The 22,008-nt window shown below is 40.9% G+C and overlaps 1 protein-coding gene across 3 annotated transcripts; it reads right to left on the bottom strand.

Moving 5' to 3' along the window:
* Positions 1–4,196: 4,196 nt before the first annotated feature.
* On the bottom strand, positions 4,197–9,963 carry LOC134881840 (calcitonin gene-related peptide-like). 3 transcript variants are annotated; one of them, XM_063909432.1, is made up of 5 exons: positions 9,829–9,963; positions 8,668–8,759; positions 7,561–7,695; positions 5,669–5,853; positions 4,197–5,201 (listed from the first exon to the last, which is right to left on the bottom strand). In XM_063909432.1, exons 2-4 carry the CDS (start codon positions 8,751–8,753, stop codon positions 5,694–5,696), a joined length of 381 nt encoding a protein of 126 aa, XP_063765502.1. In that variant the 5' UTR covers positions 8,754–8,759; positions 9,829–9,963; the 3' UTR covers positions 4,197–5,201; positions 5,669–5,693. The 3 variants fall into 3 exon arrangements, with proteins under 3 accessions (XP_063765502.1, XP_063765485.1, XP_063765493.1); XM_063909415.1 differs by lacking the exons at positions 4,197–5,201; positions 5,669–5,853 and adding an exon at positions 5,994–6,808; XM_063909423.1 differs by lacking the exons at positions 4,197–5,201; positions 5,669–5,853; positions 9,829–9,963 and adding exons at positions 5,994–6,808; positions 8,861–9,064.
* Positions 9,964–22,008: the final 12,045 nt, after the last annotated feature.

The following is a 22,008-nucleotide window of genomic DNA, read 5'->3' as shown; positions in this document are numbered from 1 at the left end:
GAGTGGGAATGCTCAGATTCTGAACGTGACTGGCCTTAAAGGGTTTTTTTGGGGGAGAAACAGCCCACATCCCACTGTCAGTCAAGCAGCGGAGCATAGTTTCAGCTGGGCCGCCATCCAAACAGACATGAAACTCTTCTATTTTGGTCTGCCATATGAGCAGTGGTGCTGCTCCGAGGAGGGGGGGAAAAGAGTCTGTGGTGGGGCATGTAATTGCAGAGTGACCAGTTATGGTGAAATGTAATTGCAGACCTCATCAGATGGAGAGAAACTGCCAACAAGACAAGGTAAAGGACTTTTGAATTTATAAAAAAGAGAAACAACACAGACCACATAAATAAATGAGGAGCTGGGTTCCAGATGTGGCAGCGAAGGGAGGGAGGGGAGCAGAAGAAAGAGAGGGAGGGACAGAAAAGAGGGGGAGATGAAGGAACTGCAAAGGCAGCAGAGTGAAATCCCATTTCTGACACGGTGAAAAGGTGTTTACCTTCCAAGCAACAGACGCACAAGACGGAAAGGGGGCTTGGGGAAGGTGAGAGGATGTCGAGCCTCCCTAATGTTGTTTCTGGATCTTTACCATGAGTTCTCCCGGGTGTCTGGTTTCACGTCGGCCTTGGAAATGACTACCTTATGGAAAAATCGGGTGCTTTAAAAATGGGGAAGGAAAATGAAAATATAAACGGCAGTCGGCTGGTTCCCATTATGAGACTCAGCTGGTCGGGGTTGCTGCAGTCGATAATGCTGCACAGTGAATAGTTATCATGTGATTATGTGAAGTGGGCATCTCCACACACACTCCCATGTGCACATAAGGACCTGTTACACTATGTAAAGTCAATAAATATTAGCTTTAGCTTAAGTTTGAATGTAAACAGCTAATTTCCTCCTAAACTTTACCTCATTTCCTGACAAACGCAACAGGGGAATGCTCAATGAAGCACATTTAGGGCCACAAAGCTATGTGCTGAAGTGAGTCACCATTCATTACAGGAGTCGTTTTACAATTTGGCAAAAAACTTGTTGCCAAAAGTTGAGAGGTGAAAAGATTGATACCAGTCACTCCCATTAGAGATCATCTTATTGGGATCCCAACAAGAACGCCAATGAGTCTATAGAAGCAAATCAAAGAATAAATACAAGCCAAAACTAGAAATACAACCTTAAAACCAAGATTTTTTCAACAGTTAGCTTAAAAAACAAGTACAATTTCTGGGTTTTGTTAAGCTGACACAATTTCCCATAAGCTGTAAATATTTGTGGGTTAAAAAAACATGCATTTCTGACCAAACTAAACACAATGATTGAGCCATATGACATACTGTGGAGAAAGGCTTGGTTTCAAGATTGTATTTTTGGATATTTGTGTTATCTATTGTCGTCAGATGGTCTTTGAATGATGCCTTTTTTCCATTTGGCATAACTAGAAAGCTGAAAGAATAGTTTGTAGTTTCTAAAAGTGCTTTAGTTGTAAAAAATAAACTTAAGAAAGAGCTTGCATTCGTTTACAGAAGGGGACGGACCGAGCCAACTGAAGCGACATCATGACTCAAGCTCTCCCATTTCCAAAATGTCAGAAAGTTCCTTTAAAAGATTAAAAAGAAACCTCTACCAAAGCCTCAGGTTCTGCAATTGGTTTTGTGGTTGAAGGTTTCTGGGAAGTGGACTAACGACACATCTTCTCTGGGGGGGCTTGCTTCTCGGGTTTTTCTCCTAGACGAACCATCTAATTTCCAACTGGATGGGCCCCATTCAAAGCAGCTGCGCGCCATTAGGACTGCTTTCTCTTTGGCATGGAGGGATTGTTACATTACCGCTGAGAAAGAAGCGCAAAACCCAATCGACCCACGGATCAGCCCGCCCTCAACCTCTCGTCCCCCTCAATTATCAAAATATAAAGAAGGGGTTTTATTTTTTCCCTCCTCAGTCATGCAGCAAAAGTTTCCATGCGGATTCTAGCATGACTCCAGACAGATAGAGAGACAGAGAGGGGAAACGCTGTGGAAACAACCGACAGATGAGGGTCTTATAGCTTCAGGAGGAAAAGAGCACAAACCCCCTTTCTGTTTATACTCAGATAGCATGGTCACATATTTTCATACATCTCCTCTCATCTGGGGATTAATAAATCATCCAAGAACAGTTGAATAATCATAACGTTAGGTATTTATAGCAGGGACACGGCATGTCTGGTGTTGATGGTTTCTCACATTTTCCTCCCTTGTGTGCTTTGGGTGTGTTTAGATGCACAATATCATAAATGTTGTGTATTTGCCCCGGTGCACACTTGGCATTCATCCGTGCAAACAAATAGGATCAACTGTATCCTGTTTTTCCAATTTCACCCTTATTGAATGAGCTCATTATCCCCTTCAATTTCCAAATTCACATACCCGTATTTATCATCCTAAAACTGAAGTGGCTTTATTTATCCTCCGTTCAAGTACTTTTTTAAGCTCTCTGTCTGTGATTTTTCTGGCAACACTGCACCTTAAATACATAGAGTGAATGTTATTGTTGGTAAAACACAAGTAAAGACTGTAATTATGCATTAGCAAGATATGTATCTGCTCCAGTTTGTGCATTTAAAATGATTTATGTGAAGTTAATGTTCGATTTCCTGATCCAGCTCTTCAAAATACTGTGTCATTCAAGTCAGGCTTAGGGTCACTAATGAAGTTCAACTTTTTTTTATTTGACTTTTCTTGTTTTTTTCATGTTTCTTTACTCATCAATCCCTAAATTAGTAGGCTACACATTTCCCACGGACCCAGTACAACCAGTCCTCTACAAATGTGAGTCCATTGCCTTGCTGAAGGGAAACTGAGAAATACTTTCAAAAGATGTGAGAAAAAAGTCCAATTTCCTAGTAAGTCCAGAATTTGAGCGTCAAACCTTTTGTTTTTTTTGCCCTTTTGAGGCATTATGTGTCTCAGGAGCAGCAGAAAGAAGATGCTGTCAATTTCTCAAAGTCAATTAACATTTCTCATTAATGGAAACCCATTGGAATGTAAATCTGATGCAAGTTTAATGGAGAACACTAAGTGCATAAAGCTGTAAATGGATTCAGCATTCAATTCCATTCAAACTTTTGGTATGGTACTTTTATTTACCAGACCAGTTAAAGTGTGCGTCAATTATGTCCAAAAAGTGGCATCTCAGTGACCATTGGTTTGCCACTACAATTCAAGTTAGGGTCACTAATGATGTTCAGCTTTTCTTTCTTTCATTCACATCCCGTCCCTTAACTCAGTAAGTAACCCGCTGAAAAGCCGCCCAGTACAACCAGTCCTCTACAAACGAGAGATTATTTCCTTGCTGGGGGGCAATTGAGAAATACTTTCAAAAGAACAGCGAAATCCATAGTTAGTCCAGAATTTGATTGTCAACTGAAGCTTTATTAGCCCCTTATGAAGTCTTATGTGTCTCAGCAGCCGCAGAAAGAAGATGCCGTCAGTTTCTCAAAGGCAATTTACCAATTTTCCTCAATGGAAACCCATTAAAACCACACATCCTTGTTATGAAGGTCTGCTTAATGGTTTCCATCCATGATACATCCAAAGGAGTGTTCAACAGGCCATTGTTTGACACTTCAATGCTGTTCTGACAACCATAAGCAATGACATCAAGTGTGAAAACCTTATGTACTCTTTAAGCAAATAAACAAAACACCTGCAGTGGTGTTTGCCCAGGAGTTCACATTAATAACCGGTGGAAACTTTTTTAAATGCTTGAGCTGGAACTGAGAGACTCTGCAGAGCTCCACTGAAACTTTAGTCAAGGTAATTATGTTGCCACCTATTGGAGTGCTTCTGTATTAACAAGAGAACCCCAAAAAGCTCAGTCAGTCTTCATGTCTGGTATAAGAGCAGTAGAGCTCACTCAGATAATGTATTGTACTGTAAGTTGTACCTAAAAAATAAACCAGAATATGTTGTTTTCTGTCAGAAATCTATTACTTTCTCTGCACTGATGCCAAAAAGACAATCTCCTGTGGAAGATTTTTAAAAGAAAAAGCTTTTGCTTCTGATGAAGGATTATCATGAGTGGCCACATAGACCGACTGTGATTCAAAAGAGTGCTCTTTATTTAGAAGAAGAACAAGTCTGACTGCAGGTTTGGCTGCCGTTTATTAAGCAATTACCCATGCAGGTTTGTTTTCTTTCTTGGATCATCAATTATCTCAACACATCCATGCCGCTGTGGTGTCATTCAGAAAATACGCCCAATAAAACTGATGTGTTTACACCTGCAGACAGTCGCTGCATACAAAGTGACCCCAACAGTGGTGTATGAATGTGGATTTGGTTCGATGTTTTTTGCAGAATAATAGATAGATAAATGGACATTTTCCAGGAAGTGCATTTGTCAAATCTATGTGCGTAAGGTCCCTTTCTGCCAGTTGATTGGACATTATAATTAATATTACATCAATTCATGTACAAATCTAAGCGTCTCATGATATAATAGCTAAACCTCTTTCTAAAAACCTTTGAAGAACAACACAAGTACCCCAAACCCGAGTGTATCTAAAATACATTTTAATCTTGCTGAAATTTGTTTTTCACAATATTGTTTACAATATTAATCTTCGTTCTCTTCTTCCTCGCTCAGGTCTTCTTTACCGTCTCGAAACAGAACTGTACAATCATGTTCATGTAAATTGTTCTACATCAAGGCACAAGACAACAGCCGTTGTGGGGGGGGCCTTGGGTAGGCTGATCTTTAATGGCGTCCTTCTGGCACACAGAAAACAGGGTACCCTCGGGAAGGAAAGGGAAACATGGAGGATGTATGGAATCTCAAATGGGGAGGTGGTTTCATAGAAATGTGCTCTAACGAGGTGAAAGGAGGAGAAAAAGAAGGTGATAACCACTGCAGCTTTCATTTTATTTTCCAATGATACTCATGTATAAAAAAGAGGAACCATTAGGGTATTTTTTTCTCAGTAGTTCATTTGTTCATGTACATAAAGTAAAGTGCTTTTTTTCTCATTTTTTTTTTTCTCTTATTTGCCAAAAGCAAAAGGTTTCACTAACAGGATGGAAATGGGAACGAGAAAGTCCAGTGTCGTCTCTTTTTTCCCCGTAACAATGTGAGGGAGTGGGTCAAGGGCCAGTTCAGTGTTTTTATTTTCTGCTTTGTTTTTGTTGATTTTTGTTCTCAGGGTTTTCTTCTGGTGTTTTCTTGTCTTGGTTCAACCACTGAAAGAAAGACAGACAGAAAGAAAGAAGGGCAATTAATATACATTTAAAGCTTTTGACAGGACTATAACAACTAATATTCATCAACAGTCCATTTTAAATTATTACACAGTGAACCAAATAAGATTTAAATCCATTTCTGATCAAATATATAAGAAAAATCAGTCAATCAGCTATAAATGCCACTATAAATCAGGGTAATATTCTTCTGGTATAAGCTGTTTGAATATTTAAGTTTTAATCTTTAATATTACAACTATCTGTCATTTTTTTTGTTGGCACCTGGAGATAAACTCACTTGCTCTTACTGATAACAATAGTCAATCATAAACAATACATAACCAATGAGTAAAAGTGAAGAAATCTCATTTAAAAAAGAAGAAGAGGTAAAAGTAGAGAAGAAGAAAAAGTAGTGGACAAATAAGTAGTAGAAGAGAACAGAACAGAAGAAGAAGAACGTTATTTACCGTTTCCCTGAAGGTGTTGGAGTGCTCACATCTGGACATTTCTCCTCCGCCTTCCGAAGGCCTTGGCGCCGACGTTGGTGGGCACGAAGTTGCTGTTGCCCATCCCCCCCGACCGGCTGAGGAAGTCCGCCAGGCGGTGGGTCACACAGGTTGCCGTGTTGCAGGCTCGCTTCTGTGCTGTAACGCTGCTTCAAGAGAACAAACCGGGGTTAACGCCAACACCTGCTGTCACATTCATTAATATGACACACACACACACACACACACACACACACACACACACACACACACACACACACACACACACACACACACACTCCTGCACACAGTTCACTGTATCAACATTAACGTAACACCAAAGGACATACAGGTTAAAATATGCATCAAGCCTGAAAGCTTCAATCGCATATTTTCTTAAATCTTTTCTTACCTTTAAACTCGTTGAAAACCTCAGAGAAAATTCTAAAGATGCTCTAGGAATCCTTTATGTCCAAACATGTGTATAAAGCACCCATTGACTGTTAAACTACCCCCTAAGAATGAAAATGAGCTAAGGCTTCCTGGTAGAAAAATACGTTTATTGAACAAGAAACATGGTGTCGCATGAGTGGATAATTTATTAATGGTTCGATTAAGTGATCTCTCTCAACTCTTGGATTTCAGAGCTGTGAAGTGCCATCAGATGACTCCACGCACAGTACACAGAGATGGCTTCTGGATTACATTTATGAAAACTAAGTCTGATTGTCTAAAATTAAAGGGACTAAGTATTCTCTGGCAAACAGGGAAAGGAGATTTCACTGAAAAGTTGGTTGCAGTATTATTCTTCTCATGTCAATCAAGCAGGAAAAATCAACATGCACTTGGATGCAAAAACAAAATAGGAAGAACTTTGAGGAAGAGGAGAGAGGAGGAAGAGGAAAGGAAGAGATGCAGTAAAGGAGCGGAGTTTAGATGCTGTCAAACGTCTCCCCGTAGTTTGCATAGCTGTCGCTCTCGGGCGCACTGCGCTTCTTGCCGGGCGTTCCTGCTCCCACGTTCGTGCGAGGGAACGTCTGCAACTTGTGCAGCTCCTGAGACAGTTTGCCCAACACACAGGTGCTGAGGTTGGAGCACCGCTTGGTTAGGGGCCTGTCCATGCTGTCAGGGAGGGGAAACACATGCAGAGAACAGGCTCATAGGCATGGGAAAACATGCAGGAAACACTTCATTTCTGTCCGATTCCTTCCATTACCACTGTTTACCTCACATGCATTTCAATCACATGCCATTGCAGGTATAAAAAAAGTCAAAAGAAAGACATTCCCCCCCTTATAGCATCATGCTCCCCCCCCCCTTTTCACCATTCAAAGAACCTGTCTTCTACCCTTCATGCTCCATCCCCACCCCCGCCCAGTCAATCCCCTCTTGTCACATCTTTTACACCCACAGAAGGAACAGAAACCAGTCGCTTCCCACTGTCATGCAACTCCACTTAATTGACATCATGCACACTTATTCGTTCCGTTAGGCACACACTGTTCACATGCCCCGCAGGCAGGCTGGAAATAGTAGTCCGTTCAAACAAAGTCAAAATCAAACTCATCCATGCGGGAGCGGGGTCAGGACAGAGAATAGGGTAATTTATGTTTTGTCTATTAACGTCTTTTCTTGGAAACAATCTCGCTGCTAAGCAGTACATACCTCTACGCCTGATTGAACCCAAGTGGGGCGCTAAGAAGACTTCAGTCAGTGTTAAAGTGAGACCCAGATTATGACACGGTCCCTAAAAGGTCCTCGCTCTCCATTTCACCTTTTACTTCCACTTTACATGTTCTCATTCAAGTCAAGCTCTTCAGTAGCTGTCGACGAAATGTTGTTTTTCAAAGGGTTATAATCAGAAGCGTGTGTACCTGTTTCCTTCAGTCGCCTGCTGCTCCAGCTCCTCTGCCGTCATCTGCACAAACTCCTTGACGATGGCGTTGAGTAACCTTCGCGCCTCATAGTCCGTGAGCGTGACTCGGTCTGACATGGACTCTAAACCCGGTCTGTGTTGATGGTTTAGGGGTCAGGTGGTTTGGGGAAGGAGGGGGGAAGGAAAGGCATTGAGATTAAGCATTAAATCCTTCGCTGGAATTATTACCTGCAGTTAAAAAACGGAGGGGTGGGGATGTGTAAGGGTGGGGTAGGCTGCTGGATGGATAGGAAGGGGTCAGGAGGTTTTTTTTTTGCTGGGACGTCACCAACTCTGAGAGGGATGACGTCTGAATTGGAGGCCCCCAGCCAACGCGGGGAAACAATCTGCGGAGAGTGCCCCGTCCCTGTGAGCGGCCGCCTTTAGATTTATTACAAAATCGATATCTTCACGGGGACAGGGCGGGGAGCGGCTTGAATGGGGCTTCATATAAATATATACATTTCATTAATCTACCCGTTTCCCTGTCTTCTTTCACTTTTTAACTTCAGTTTGTGTTTCTCTTATTGGCTTTTTGAAAGAAAAGTTTTTGTAAATGTAAAAAAACTTGTATATTGATTGGAAAATTACATATTTGAGATTCTCATTCTTTTTTATTTTAAAAGTGTGTGGTTAAAGACACATTTTATACCTTATATACCTCAACTGGAGTCCAGATTTGATCTTGCTCATGCAAAGTGGCAACATTCAGCATCTCCAAATATAAAAAATATATATAACAACATGTTTAAAGTTGTGTACATGAACATTAAAGTGTTGTAGACTATCTTTGAATGTGTTTGCATCATTATCAGTCATGTATAAGCTTCCATTTCTTTATCATTTTCAAGCAATACTGAAAATGGACAAATTATACCAGATTCCCATAGTTAAATAAATAGATTTTGCATCAACTCTCCTCTCCTTCCCACTTGTTTCTAGTGAATCTAACAATTGAAGAATTTTACATCCGTTCCACTTTTGGACACAACTCGAGTTTCGGGTGAAATGCAGAGATGTTAGCGGATAGTTTGAAGTGTAAGAATATGAAAGATGAGCGTCTCACCTGGCAGGGGCGGCTTGTGAGCAGTACATCTGGCAAATGACCAGGGCGTAGGCAACGAGGAAAGCAGAGATCTTCAACATAACCATGGTCCCCTGCACAGCAAGAAAGACACCCCCATCACATATCACCATCACCATCACACACACCGCTGTCATTCACACTCACACACTGCTACACAAAGTTTGCAAGTCACCCTAAAAATTCAGTAGAAAATACAGGTTCTGGTTCGTCTGATCCTTCGATGCTGTCGGGAAGAAGTTGCAACAATAAACAAAAGAGATTCATGTCACTTCCCAGAAAGATCTACCCATGTCTCAGCAAGCCACTGTTTATCTCGGGTCTCCCGCTGCACATCCTGAGCCTCATAACGACCCTACTCTTCTTCTGCACAACGGTTTGTTCCTCTTCCAGCCAGGAGCTCAGGACAGGTAGTTCTCTCATGTCGCACGCTGCAGAGTGACATGCTATGTGTGTGTGTGTGTGTGTGTGTGTGTGTGTGTGTGTGTGTGTGTGTGTGTGTGTGTGTGTGTGTGTGTGTGTGTGTGTGTGTGTGTGTGTGTGTGTGTGTGTGTGTGTGTGTGTGTGTGTGTGTGTGTGTGCACAAGGCAGGTGGGGGTCCGAGAGTGTGCATGGCATGTATAGCACTTGCTCGCTCTGGAAGAGGAGGGGTGAAAAGGAAAGAGTGGGAGGGGGGGGGGACTCCAAGCTTGCCAACTCCCTAAGGGACCAGTGCATTAGTGTAATGAGCTGCCAGCACTCTCTCTCTTTCTCTCTCACACACACACACACACAAACACACACACACACACACACACACTTTCTGACACACACTCAAAACTCGTCCCTCCTGTCCATCTCTTGTTTGCTTTTTGCTGTTTCACTTGCTGTTCTTCATTTTAGCCCCTTTTCTTTCGCTCTTTCTTGCCTTTTATCCCATTTTTCTCTCTGCGTTGGTCTCCGGCCTTCACGTAGCAGCCTAACAGAACGAGTGGTGGTGCTGCTGCTGACCCCAGTGGCCACACTCCAATCCCATTACCAACACCATCACGTCACCACAGTCCAACGCAGTGACTCTGTATCTGATCCCCACACATGCAAACAGCCTATCTGGTACATTAACGCTTCCATCACGTCGCCCAAACATTAAAAGTCAACACTTACCTTCAGTGATAATCACCCAGCGGAAGAAAAAAATAAAATATATATCTCTAGGTTTCTCTAATGCAAAACACAATAAGTTGACTTTCTCTCAACTTGCAGAACAACTCTTGATTCTGTTGCATGCAGCGCCAACGCACCAGCCTATATATCCCACCACTTGGATTTGTGCATTGACTGTGTAGGTGTTTAATTATCCTTCAGCAGCCAATCACGTCGCTCTGATGCCATGGCGAGCCAATGGGACGCCTCCCCTCAGTCCTGGCTCACTAAAATGGGATATGGCTTTGTGCTGACGTCATTCCCCAGTCAGTAAGTGCTCCATTCACAAAATCCTTCAGTCGTTTGGACCATTTGCTATCCCACCAATTTGCATTGATGTCATTAATTAAATAGGAAGCAAAAGCAAACTGGTGTTCACGGAGAAGCATCACCAGCAATAAATATTTTAAGAACCTTCCAAAAATGTTACATTGCATGCTATATTTCAAATGCCAAATCGATAAGGCGGACCCCCAATCCCCCAACCCCCCCAACCCCCCCAAACCCAACTCCCACCCTCCCCAGCTATGAAATGCAGGCGGGGCCATCTGCTGGGGAGGGATGTTCACTACATGATGACGCACTCCTGAGCTTTTCATTCATTCATTCATAATGCTGTTTGGATAAATACACCCACTGTGATTCGGCTCTACACACCATCCGACACACACTGAGCTCATTTCATGTGGGCCTATATGTTGTGATCCACCCCTAATAATGAAACTCTGAAGAATAGTGAACATTTTAGTGGTTTCCAGGTTAATTTGTGTGTTTTTCAAACAGTGTGATCAACTCTTCTTGTCTCGCAGTGTGTACTGTATGTATGACAGCCCCCCCCCCCCCACAGTGAAACATCAAACCACATTGAATTAATCAAGTGATACCACAGTCGGCCCAGTATAGTGATCACTGCCTCCTCCCACACACTGAGTAAACGAGCAGAGACCAATCGATGACAGCCTCTGACAAGAGCCGTTTCTCAAAAGCAATTACACAACTGTTTGTCGTGCACCGGCCTCTCAATTCCCTTTCTTTTCATTAGTGTGCAGGACGGTGTGTGTGTGTGTGTGTGTGTGTGCCCGTGTGTGTACACAATTTTTGTGTCTGCACAGTGGACTAAATGAATGGGCGTACAGTAGGTGTGTGTGTGTGTGTGTGTGTGTGTGTGTGTGTGTGTGTGTGTGTGTGTGTGTGTGTGTGTGTGTGTGGTTGTTCTGGATAATATGTCAGAGTAAAAGATGGGGAAGGGTTGCCTTTCCTTGTCTGCGTCATAGAGGAACCCCATTAGACAGGATGAGCCTTTTAGTGCTATTGAGCCACAAGGCTCACCTATGTCAGACGCTAAATCACCGCTGAATAGACAGCTGCTGGGTCTCAAGCCACATCTTCCAATCTACATCGGTACTTTCAACTGTGCCGCCTAACTTATGGCACAGAGACAGATCGAGACATACCAGGAGAGCTCTTTAAAAATTATAACTTTATCTTGAATATCCAATTCAGCCTTTTGACCTTTCATTCAAAACGTTTAAGTGGCCATTTGGGGGTTTTCCCTTTCCTGTAGTGTGTGATATATGTTTGTATGCATGTAAATGGTCTACTAAGGCTAAAATCCCACATACTGGGCTCTGGTTTCAGACAGAGGGTGGAAAGAGAGGCTGCAGCTCAGGCAGTATGAGGAACATAAAGAGCTTTTTGAACATTAAAGCATGGAGACATGTCACAGTAGAGACACTAAATACAAATATGAACCTGAAAATTAGCATAATAGGGCCCCTTGAAGTAAAAATGTATAGGCCTGACTTTGACTTGTGATTTTTCCACTACTGATTCTACATGTGCTGCTACCGGTTACTAGGTTGCTTGTGAAGCTCTAGTTATCGTGACCATTCAATAAGACATGATTAAGTATTTGTTTATTACATTTCCTATTATTAATCCAAATCTTTAGACTAAGTTAGCAAATAATTGTAGCTGAATAGAAAAATATGTTTGCTGCTGAATTGTACTGAAGCTTAAAGTAGCTCAAATGGAAATACGAGTACCTCACAATTGTGTGTAAGTGCCGCAGAGAGTAAATACTGTCTGTCACTGTGTGGCTGTGTCACAGTTAGGCTAAAAATACAAATGTTTCTTGGTGCCTTTTCTTAGTTCACAGCAGACAATGTGTTTCACATCTCTCTGGGTCTATATATTGTATTCCTGTGTGTGTGTGTGTGTGTGTGTGTGTGTGTGTGTGTGTGTGTGTGTGTGTGTGTGTGTGTGTGTGTGTGTGTGTGTGTGTGTGTGTGTGTGTGTGTGTGTGTGTGTGTGTGTGTGTGTGTGTGTGTGTGTGTATCCATATTGTACGTTCATGCTTACGTATATGTGCTCAGCGTGGGTGATCCTTCTGAGTCTTCTTCACCCCAGGGAGCTACACAGGCCGTTCTAACTCCTCCAAAGTTTCCCTCAGTTCCTGAAAAAACTTTGGAGCATCGAGTCAATACGGTAACCTTTGAAGCTAGCCCCCCCTCCAGCACTCCCACCCTGGTGTAAGTTATCACTAGGGACACAATGATGGCTGTCTGACGCTGTGGTTTTATTGGGTTTGAAGAAACATGATGCTATATCAGATCTCAATGAAGTAGAGTAGCAACAGCCTGCAGAAAGATGCTAACACATGTCGATGTTGTTATTGCTATTACTGCTGTGCTACATGAGCTTTATATCAAGCACACACACACACACACACACACACACACACACACACACACACACACACACACACACACACACACACACACACACACACAGAGTTATTACCGCATGATTTAAATGTCACAAGCAGAAATACATTCGAGCTACAGTCAAATCTTCTGTATGAATATAAACTTTTATCAGCCAAAAACACTATAATGTATTAATTGGTGAAAGCTTTTTTGGGATGTATCACATTTTAAAACAGATAAAGATGCATTTCTGAATCAATTAATCCTCTACCTCGTCTAAAATCTGAGTCACCTGTCGTTATCAGACACCTGACTCACAGCTGCTCGGCGTTAACCTATCAGTTACCTAGAATACATTTAGGCAGTTTATGTGGAAAGTCATATCATATTATTGACTTATTTCTCTAGTTTTTCTAGTCCAGATTTTTTAATCAAGACAAGCGATTCCCCTGCACAAAACAGCACAACAGCTTTTTAGTTTCCCTTAAAAATAACTCTTGTCACAGGATGCATTTGTTTACAGGTTGTTATCAAAACTTCCGTTTCGTACAGGGTTTCTTTTCCCCCATGTCATTTTATATATAAAACCCCAAATCTTAAATATGTCTTAAAGGGTTTTACAATCTGCACAGCTTATTGATAAATTCTCATGTTCACACATCATAGCAGGAAAAGCACAGGTGTAATTAGTTGACATAGTGTTCACCTGTGTTTCATCTGCTACGTCTGCAGGACAAAATGTTTTCTGTGAAAGAACGATGTTTTATCTTAATGATTTTAGTCATGAAAGGGTCAAATCATCCAATACTTCCCCCCAAAAAACTATCATCCAGGGCTTCATGTGGCTCCAGCACATAGCAACATGGTGTTGTCCATATAAACATTACAGTGTTTGTGCCATCAAACAATGAGTGACGCTCCTGTTATTGAATATCAAAGCTAAATAAACCTTTATAAAGTGAAGCCACAATCCACGTAGTGTTTATAGAAGAGACACGACTCTCAGTGTGTCTCCGCTGACAGCTGCTGCTCTGACTCGCTCCACCTACACAAAACAATTAGAGTGAAGTTTGCCTTCTATTTGATCTTCAGTGGATATTTGTCTTTCAATAACTTCATAAAGCCAACGATTAAATCCAGACTAATGAGTGCATTCGTGTTTCTCAGAAAGGGGAAAAACAATTTACAACCCCTGGATTCAATACTTGAAGTGTCGCCCACAGACAAATGGAAACAGTCGATGCCCGATGAAGGATGTTCTAGGAAATGCAGGAAATAGCCGACGGATGAGTGACTCTAATCCAGTCCGGGATGCCTTTCGCTGTCAAACTACGATTATTCTACATGACACTTAACAGCTTGTGAATCACTACATCTATAAATACATCTTTTATTGTTCCTATAACAGCCTATTTGTAATATGCACTTCAAAATATATCATAATCAGATTTTATATTTGCAATTTTAATTGTATTTTGGTTACAGCTGCTTGTGTGTAATTGAGCAGAAGTTGTTGTTATTATGGTTCATTTTCAGTCAGTAATCGCAGCTATGTTTATACTCATGTTTCACGTTTAAATAAGCTTTATCTATTATGTAAGCTCAGGCATTGCTTTGTCAGAAACACTAACAACCTACACGCACACAGGGAAACAAAACCTTTTATTTGTAATTATTTGACTGAATGACAAAGAGCAGTTATCTGTCAATTTGATATATTACATCACCTGTTGTTGCTAAACAAAACCCAATTTGTTTAAAGCAAAATACAGGAAATTAGCTTGAAGTTATTTGTTGAAGAATCATGTAGAAAAATGCAAATGCCTACAATAATTACTAATACTAATACAGGATTTCTGATTCTGATTCTGAATATCTCTACCTTGGCAACTACATACTTATAGCTTGACAGCGCCACAAATCAAAACTTCTTTACAATCGATCCATTTAGCAATATCATGTTTAGGATAAGGCTACGAGCTAAACTATTGGAGCAAAACTACACTTTATTTGTCAATCGTTCAAACTCTTACTTAAGAGAGGTTTCGAATGGTTATTAGAAATGTGGATTAATTTTGCGATTTAATTTTTTTTAAATTGGTCAATGATGTCAGCCACAGTTTCCACTTGTAAAACATGGCATGTTTAATGTCCGAACAACTTTATAAAAACCTGAAAATATTAACTTGTGAAAGATATTTATTTCTTTAAAGCATTAAAACAAAAACAAAAAAAAGAACCAGGGAATGTTTCCCATTTTTTACAAAGTTTTTCTTTAAAAACTGTAAATGTTTTAAATTGTCCTTGATTTATTTTTGTCTGATCTATTCATTAGAGTTATTTCTTGATCATATGTATAACATTACATAACATAATTGACAAAAAAGAAGAACTGAAAGCAAGATCTCACAAGCTGAGTAAATGTGACTGAACAGTTGTACTTTTCCATGCACAGAAAGCTTGATTCACCATTGGGAGGAGGGCGAGTGTTGATGGGGTCAGAGCTGGGTGATATGATCTATGGATGGCACTGCTCACCGCTGGGCAGCTCCCCGTCAGTTAAGGTCCAGCCCATCCAGATAAATCCCCTTCCTGAAGAGAAAGGAAGGCGAAACCGCACTTAAGTCATTATCCAACTGCAGCCTGCTGTAAAGGCTCTCAATCTCCAAATCTAATCAGTGGCTTGCCACCACAAAGGAGGCACGCCACCTGATTAAATGCAAGTTCAAGTGGCGGAACTGGTATCACTTTGTGGGTTTACGTCAGGGAAAAGGAGGGACTGTGTTTGAACACCTGGGGTGGAGTAGTGGTAGGAGGAGAAGTGGAGGATAGGAAGTTTAAAGCAGGTGCAACACTCTCAAACATGTTGATCTATCTGTTAAAGCGATGGGAAAAGTGGTTAAGTAGAAGGTTACGCAAACATCCGGGGACAGATCATCCGTTAAAGAAACATATTAAATGTCAAAGAGCATCACGGTGTTGTAATCATTATTTCATATGAATTTCCCTATTTTCTTTTGCCATTGACTTTCATTGTCAGGCAAATCCTATCCTAAGTAGTTTATATAATATTTGGACATGTATACGCAGTTTAACATCTTGTGCTTACTTTCCACACAGTTTACATGTCAATTATGTACTTTAACATTCTCACTATGAGAATAAAATGTGACCCACCCGAGCCCCCAGGAAGTGCGCCAGGTATTTCATAGTGGCCAAAAGATGGTACTACAACGTATGTGTTAGTCCCTGACATCTTCTTGCCGAATAATACTTTTCCCATTGACTTACATTGGGAAAGAGACATATGTAAATCAGTGTATACATTTGCAGCTGAATAAACTACCCAGTATGACACTTGTATAGCTCTTATTTAAAACATTAGGGTCGAAAAAATGTCAAATGCACCAAAAGCCAAATCCAGGGTTATTTTCGCTCTACACAGTGGAAGACCGGGGGCAGGGCTTGTCAGGGTTTGGGGAAACAGGACCCAAGTGCAGTAACATGAACGGGAGGCAGGTATGGGTCCAAACAAAAGGCAAACTTTATTTAAATTAATGCTATACGTTCAACCAAAAAATAACCACACCAACACTAACCAGGGGATACTGGGACACTGGGAACAGGAGCAGACAGACGGACAGGCAGGAACAGGCAGGTAACATGTACAACATCAGGGAAGAAATGACGACGACTGAACAAGAGACAAAAGTGGGAACCAAGACTAAATACACAAGGCTAATCAGCAAACAACACACAGCTGGAGAGGGGAGGAGAAACACAGGGGCAACAGGTGAACACAATGACACAATCAGGGAAGGAGGGAAACTAAAGACAGGGAGTGAAACTTAACCTGACACAAGAGGGGAAAACCTTTCAAAATAAAACACACAACACAAAGACATGACAGACACGAAACCAGGATCATGACAGGGCTTGAGTATGCATGCTCTATAGGCCCAATTTCTTTGCAGTCCACTGTACAGAAAATGTTTGTTTCACCACGGCAGAGGCATATCAATAACACCCTCTAGTGCATACAAATAAAGTATGTCGCCTAGTGTAAGTGCATCTATTTTCCTGAAGTCCTGATGAATTCTCCTTCACATCTTCCCTTTACCCCAGATGACGTTTCTCCCAGAGTTAAAGAAATAGTTGTTACGTAACATCGATGTTTTTTTGACAATTTCGACTACAACCCAGTTCTCTTTATACATCCATGGCATGTAAGCCATGTTAAAATAGGAGGTGTGGCTGACGTGGCACGCTGTAATTGGCTCATAGCACACTGTTCTCACTCACACTGATGTCCCACTAGAGTGTCTCTATAATACTTTAATAACTACTCATTGTATATTTATGGCGTGCTGTAAAAAGATGCAGGAAATGTAGCAGAGCAGAAGGTCACACTAACATTCGGGGACATATCATTAGTTAAAGAAGCATGTTAAATGTCAAGGAGCATTCAGGGCAGTGTAATTTTTCGTTGTTTATCCCCGGACATTAGGGAGATTACATTCAATCGCTGAAACCTCAAAGCATCAATCAGGGGCCTTCGATGTTGCAGCGTGGGAGGCAGTTCGGCCCCCTTGGCTCTGACATCACCGTCTGAATATCTGGGCTTTGCTACTCCACATCCATTCAAGAAAAAAGAAGTCAACGAGAAAAAAAGAGACCTCTCAGCAATCTATAGCTAGACACTTACAAATGCAGTGGACTGACGGAGCAACACTAAAGAGGGTTTGTGTTTCCGAAAAGTGCCTGCTGGGAGTCCTATTCATCATGATTACACCAGAATGAATGAAGTGACCTGACTAGCAGAAATATGGTAGGATTGGAATTGAGTCGGCCAGCGATTATGCTTGCCAGCTTGACTTTATAAAACATTACTAGAATCATTCAATCATTTATTTCATCCACTCACATTTTCTAATAAAAGGAAAGACCCCTTGCAGTCCTAGACACTGATGCATAAACAACTTTACTCCAGTCTACGATATTATATGCAAACACTGAAGCTAATGCAGCACAAATGAACAATAAGATGTTTTAAATACTGACACAAGAACTCCAGGGCAGCAGTTTTCCCACATGATGCTGAACCAAACAGTCATTGTCCATTCATAGCTTAGCAAATGTATCAGTGCACAACCAGTCACACTTTCCCCTCAAACTGAAGCAGTGTTCAATGGTTTAGATTAATTGATATATTAGAAAAAGTGTCAAGGATGGTATCTTTTCTTTAGCATTGAAAAAAACAAGAGCAAACATAAGCAGGAAATATAGAGTTTGTCCGCACTAGCATTCGTTAGCATGCCTAGCTAACTAGCTAACTTCCTACATTAGTAACCAAGCGGTACTTCCCAGGCCAAAGAGAGTACATCACAATATTATTGTTGGTTCTTAACTTGCATACTTCTGTACTTCCATGTTCTAATTTGAGTCTATAAGTGCATCCAAATGCAACTATGCACTATAAGTACCTGGATGGTGAACTTGAAACAGAGGAAGGGAGGAACTCTGGACACTCAAACCTAAAGGACCGACATCTCAGCTACGTAAACTAAAATTGTCGCTCCGGTGAACACAGCAATGTACAAATAAAAGTTGTTATTTTCACTATGAAATAAACCTGTCTGTATTCTGGTTTTATGAAATAAACCTGTCTGTATTCTGGTTTTGAAAAGAGGACACTGTTCATTTTATGGGGTTCATTTAGCAGGATTTAATGCTTTGCTACTGCTAACGATAACTCTGCTTGTAAGTTACTGAGAAGATTTAAAGTACAAGGAAAAGCATTTTTGCCTCGAGAAAGTAATTACCAATAAATATTCCAATTCATGTATTTAGCTTTCAAGTGCTTATTCAAAATGAGTCAGCTGGAAACAAAGTTCAGCCAGACACAGTGGTCTGTTTCCAATAAAGTCATAGAGCTTACGTTAGCTTGATTAGCTGGCTAGCTTCCAGCGAGTCATTCCTGCCAACAAAACAAACAGCTAAAAATAAGAAGACTTTTTATTTAACTTTCACTAAACCACTTGTTCCACAAATGGCAAATCTGCCACATTGTTATTTTAAACTGTATATGTGCCGTGAGGTAAATCCACAACATATTGATCAAAGCTAACAGCTCTATTTCCTTTACAATGAACCATTGAGTCCCGTTGAAGTGAAAACACAATATTCAGACGCTTGTAAGGTAATACTTTAGGACAGGTATCCCCTTGTGCTCAAACTGGATAACAGTCGCTACACAATGACAAACTCACGAGTCACGACTGCCCTTTTAAGATACCAATACTGCTTCATATTTTGTGTATCGCTGACGTTATTTTTGCTTCAATAACTCTGATTTACCTTAAAAACCACGGAGTGACTCAGGCTGGTGCCCTGTCAAAAAGCTGGGCAGGGGCAGGCAGTTCCTTCTGAAGTATCTTAAGGAAACTTGGCTCTCGTCTTTGGAGTCATTTCAGATTCAATCACACTTGATCAACTTGGACCGTGTCCCGTGGTATTTATAGAAAGTTAAACGTTATGCGGTTATAAAGCCTGGCCGAGACCCAAGAACCTGCCATCATTTCTGCCTCTGCAGCAAAGCTGAGAGTTGAACATTTTGTGGCTCTCAGTATGGCTAAAAGATGCTCAAGTTATAAGGAAACAGAGATGGAAAATCTTCATTTAATCTTAATGTTTTATGCACGGTTATATCTACTCTCTTTTTCTTTCGTCGGTACTGGTCTTGCTTTTCTGCATCATTTTCTTTCAATATCTCTTCCTCTTTTCTTTGTTATTTGCTCCTGTGCCTTCTGCTGCCTGAGATAAGTTGCCATGTATCCCACAAAGAGTACTCATCATCCTTCGGAGAGCGTGTTCTCCTTTCAAGGGAAAATGTCTCAAAGAGTGGACCATCATGATCCACTTCTTTCCCATGTCACCGTCTTTGACGTAATCGAGTCCATGCCAGTCAACGGTTAACGGTTAACCCGATATGGCAATGAAATTAATAAGGTGTGTTCAGCCACTGCATTTTTTTCTCCCCACCACCAGAAATGGGACAGTTTTTCCAATCAGTCAAATGCAGTTAAAAGCGCCCTTCACTCGTAAAAGCCATTATTGTGACATGATGGATCCTGAAGCACAAGAGGCCATTAAGAGGGTTTAATGAATAGATTAGCTGGAGCAGCCAGGTGTCTCCAGAACAACACTTGATCACACGCCCACCAGAACCTAAACGCTGCCACCAAAGTGTCTCCTGCCCATTAGGTGCCAAATCATTAAATATCAGTCATGTCGTAGCTCTTCACTTAACCAGTAGACAGGTTTAACAATCAAACAGTACTTGTTTCCAGCATCTTGTTTGCTCTACTATGAACTACCAGTCCCTCAAGAAATCCAAATATGTCTAGGCTTTTCTGGCAGCTCCCTCAGTCTTTGTCAATGTCTGTCATTTCTCTCTTCCCAATTCATTTCAGCTGAATGTCACATTTCCCCTGATTTGATGGCAGGTTTTCTGTGATCACGTGTTGGCTCCTAATGGGGAACTGGGAGCAGCTTGGAGCATTTCCCCTCTTGGCCAATCAGAGTGTGAATATGCCCAATCAGAGGGTTGAAGTGAGCTAGAGATCTGAAGACCCAGGGCTTTCTGATCCTTCCTTAACTGATTGCAAACTTCATTTTATTTTAGCAGATATTACGAGCCAGAAATTCTGGTCTTTGGACCTTTTTCGAGACTTCTTTGCCGTATTCAACTTTTGTGATGTAGGGACATTTTGAGCATCCTGTAACCTAGCTGGAGTGATTATTTATCATTCTACTTGGTCATCTGCATCAGGGCAGACTTCAATGATGTTTGTGCAAGAGTTTATGCTTGCCTCAACATTACCTAAAGCCCATGTGATTGATTTTGTTAGTGTGTTTATGTTTAAATATACACTTCATTAGAAAAATGTGTTCTACTTTCACAAAAACCTCTTTCACGCACATTTCCTTATTATTGAATTGGTATGTTTACTTTTGGAGAGAGGTTTATTCATCATTGAAGAGGGGTTTCATAAAAGGCACTTGTTTGTGAAGTAAAGACAGTTTTGGTTTTTCAGCTGAAAACTGACAACAGTACAACCGACCAGACAGTATTTCATCGGATTTCCAAAACAGTCAAAAGTCAAATAGCATAAATATCAAACTGAGCTAACCTTTCGCTATAAACCAGCATTTCTCTGTTTGCTGAACTTTGTCTGGGCAAGTATTGATTGGCAGTCCTGCCTGCGCTCATTTGATGTCATGCTTGCTGTACTGTGACCAAAGACACTATAAATCCCATCTTCAAAGTTGATGACATTGGTCAACCATGCCAAAACTAAACCATAAGCTTAAATAAAAAGCTGACATTCAAGCGCATGAAATGGAGACATGGAATTTAAAGCAGGTGGATTTTTCAATTAGTTAGTAGATGTTCCATAGCCTTCTGTACTCTTGGATAAAGTGTTGTATTTTGTTCTAGTACAAACACTAAAGTCAGGTACAAGAGGAGATGAATACATCTGCCTCTTCGTTATCATTAGCTGTTGTCTATTTTCTATATTAAAGGTGGACTAATCCACTGGCTGGACTACATGTTTAAATCATTCATGTATTTTAATTTCAATGATATATATTTTTGTATTTATGTTGCTGTTTATGTTTATTGACACTACATACAGATCTCCATATAAGATCTACTCTTCAAATTGTGAAGTGCAAGAGCATGCATTTGCTGTTATTCAGGAGTGATTCTCAAATATATGTTAAGTCCATTAAGGGTCTGTAAGATTGTCCCATCTGTGTGTTTTGTAAATTACATATCAATATACTTCTGCCATTAAACACATTTAGTTGCAGAATACATATCGTTCACACCTCATTTACCTTCAGTCTCCTCCATTAACATACTGATAAAGCGGAGTAGCCTCAACATAAACTCACCATTTACCACAGGGAGCAGAAATGCATGCGTGACGTTAACGTGAAGCTCATTGAACTGAACTTAACGCCTGATGTATCACACGGCAGTTGTGTCAAACATTCATTTACTGTGAAATAGCGAATTGTCTGTAAAATTCTAAAACAACAGAATGAGAAAGGTGACTCATGATCAACCGTAAACCCTCTAGCTTCTTCCTGTTATCATCACATCATGTGTCGTCACAGAAAAACACGGACTGTCGAGGTGATTTGTGGTGTCATGGTCCTGGTTCTTTTTTGCTCTTTTATAATAATAATAACGTGAGGATATTAAACAATAAGACAATGCTCTCATCTCCAAAAGTGACTACACACATTAGTTTTATTTCTGCAGTGCTATATGAGCAGATGCAATTAATGCTTAAATGTTTGCCGGAGAGCCAAAGCAATGATTGGATGTCTCCGTTCTGTAGTCTTGGCATCATCAGTTGTT

Source organism: Eleginops maclovinus, chromosome 2, assembly GCF_036324505.1.
Source record: "Eleginops maclovinus isolate JMC-PN-2008 ecotype Puerto Natales chromosome 2, JC_Emac_rtc_rv5, whole genome shotgun sequence".
In the NCBI taxonomy this organism is placed as follows: domain Eukaryota; kingdom Metazoa; phylum Chordata; class Actinopteri; order Perciformes; family Eleginopidae; genus Eleginops; species Eleginops maclovinus.
The sequence above is the reverse complement of the archived record's forward strand: the minus strand, read 5'-3'. Positions and strand labels throughout refer to the sequence as shown.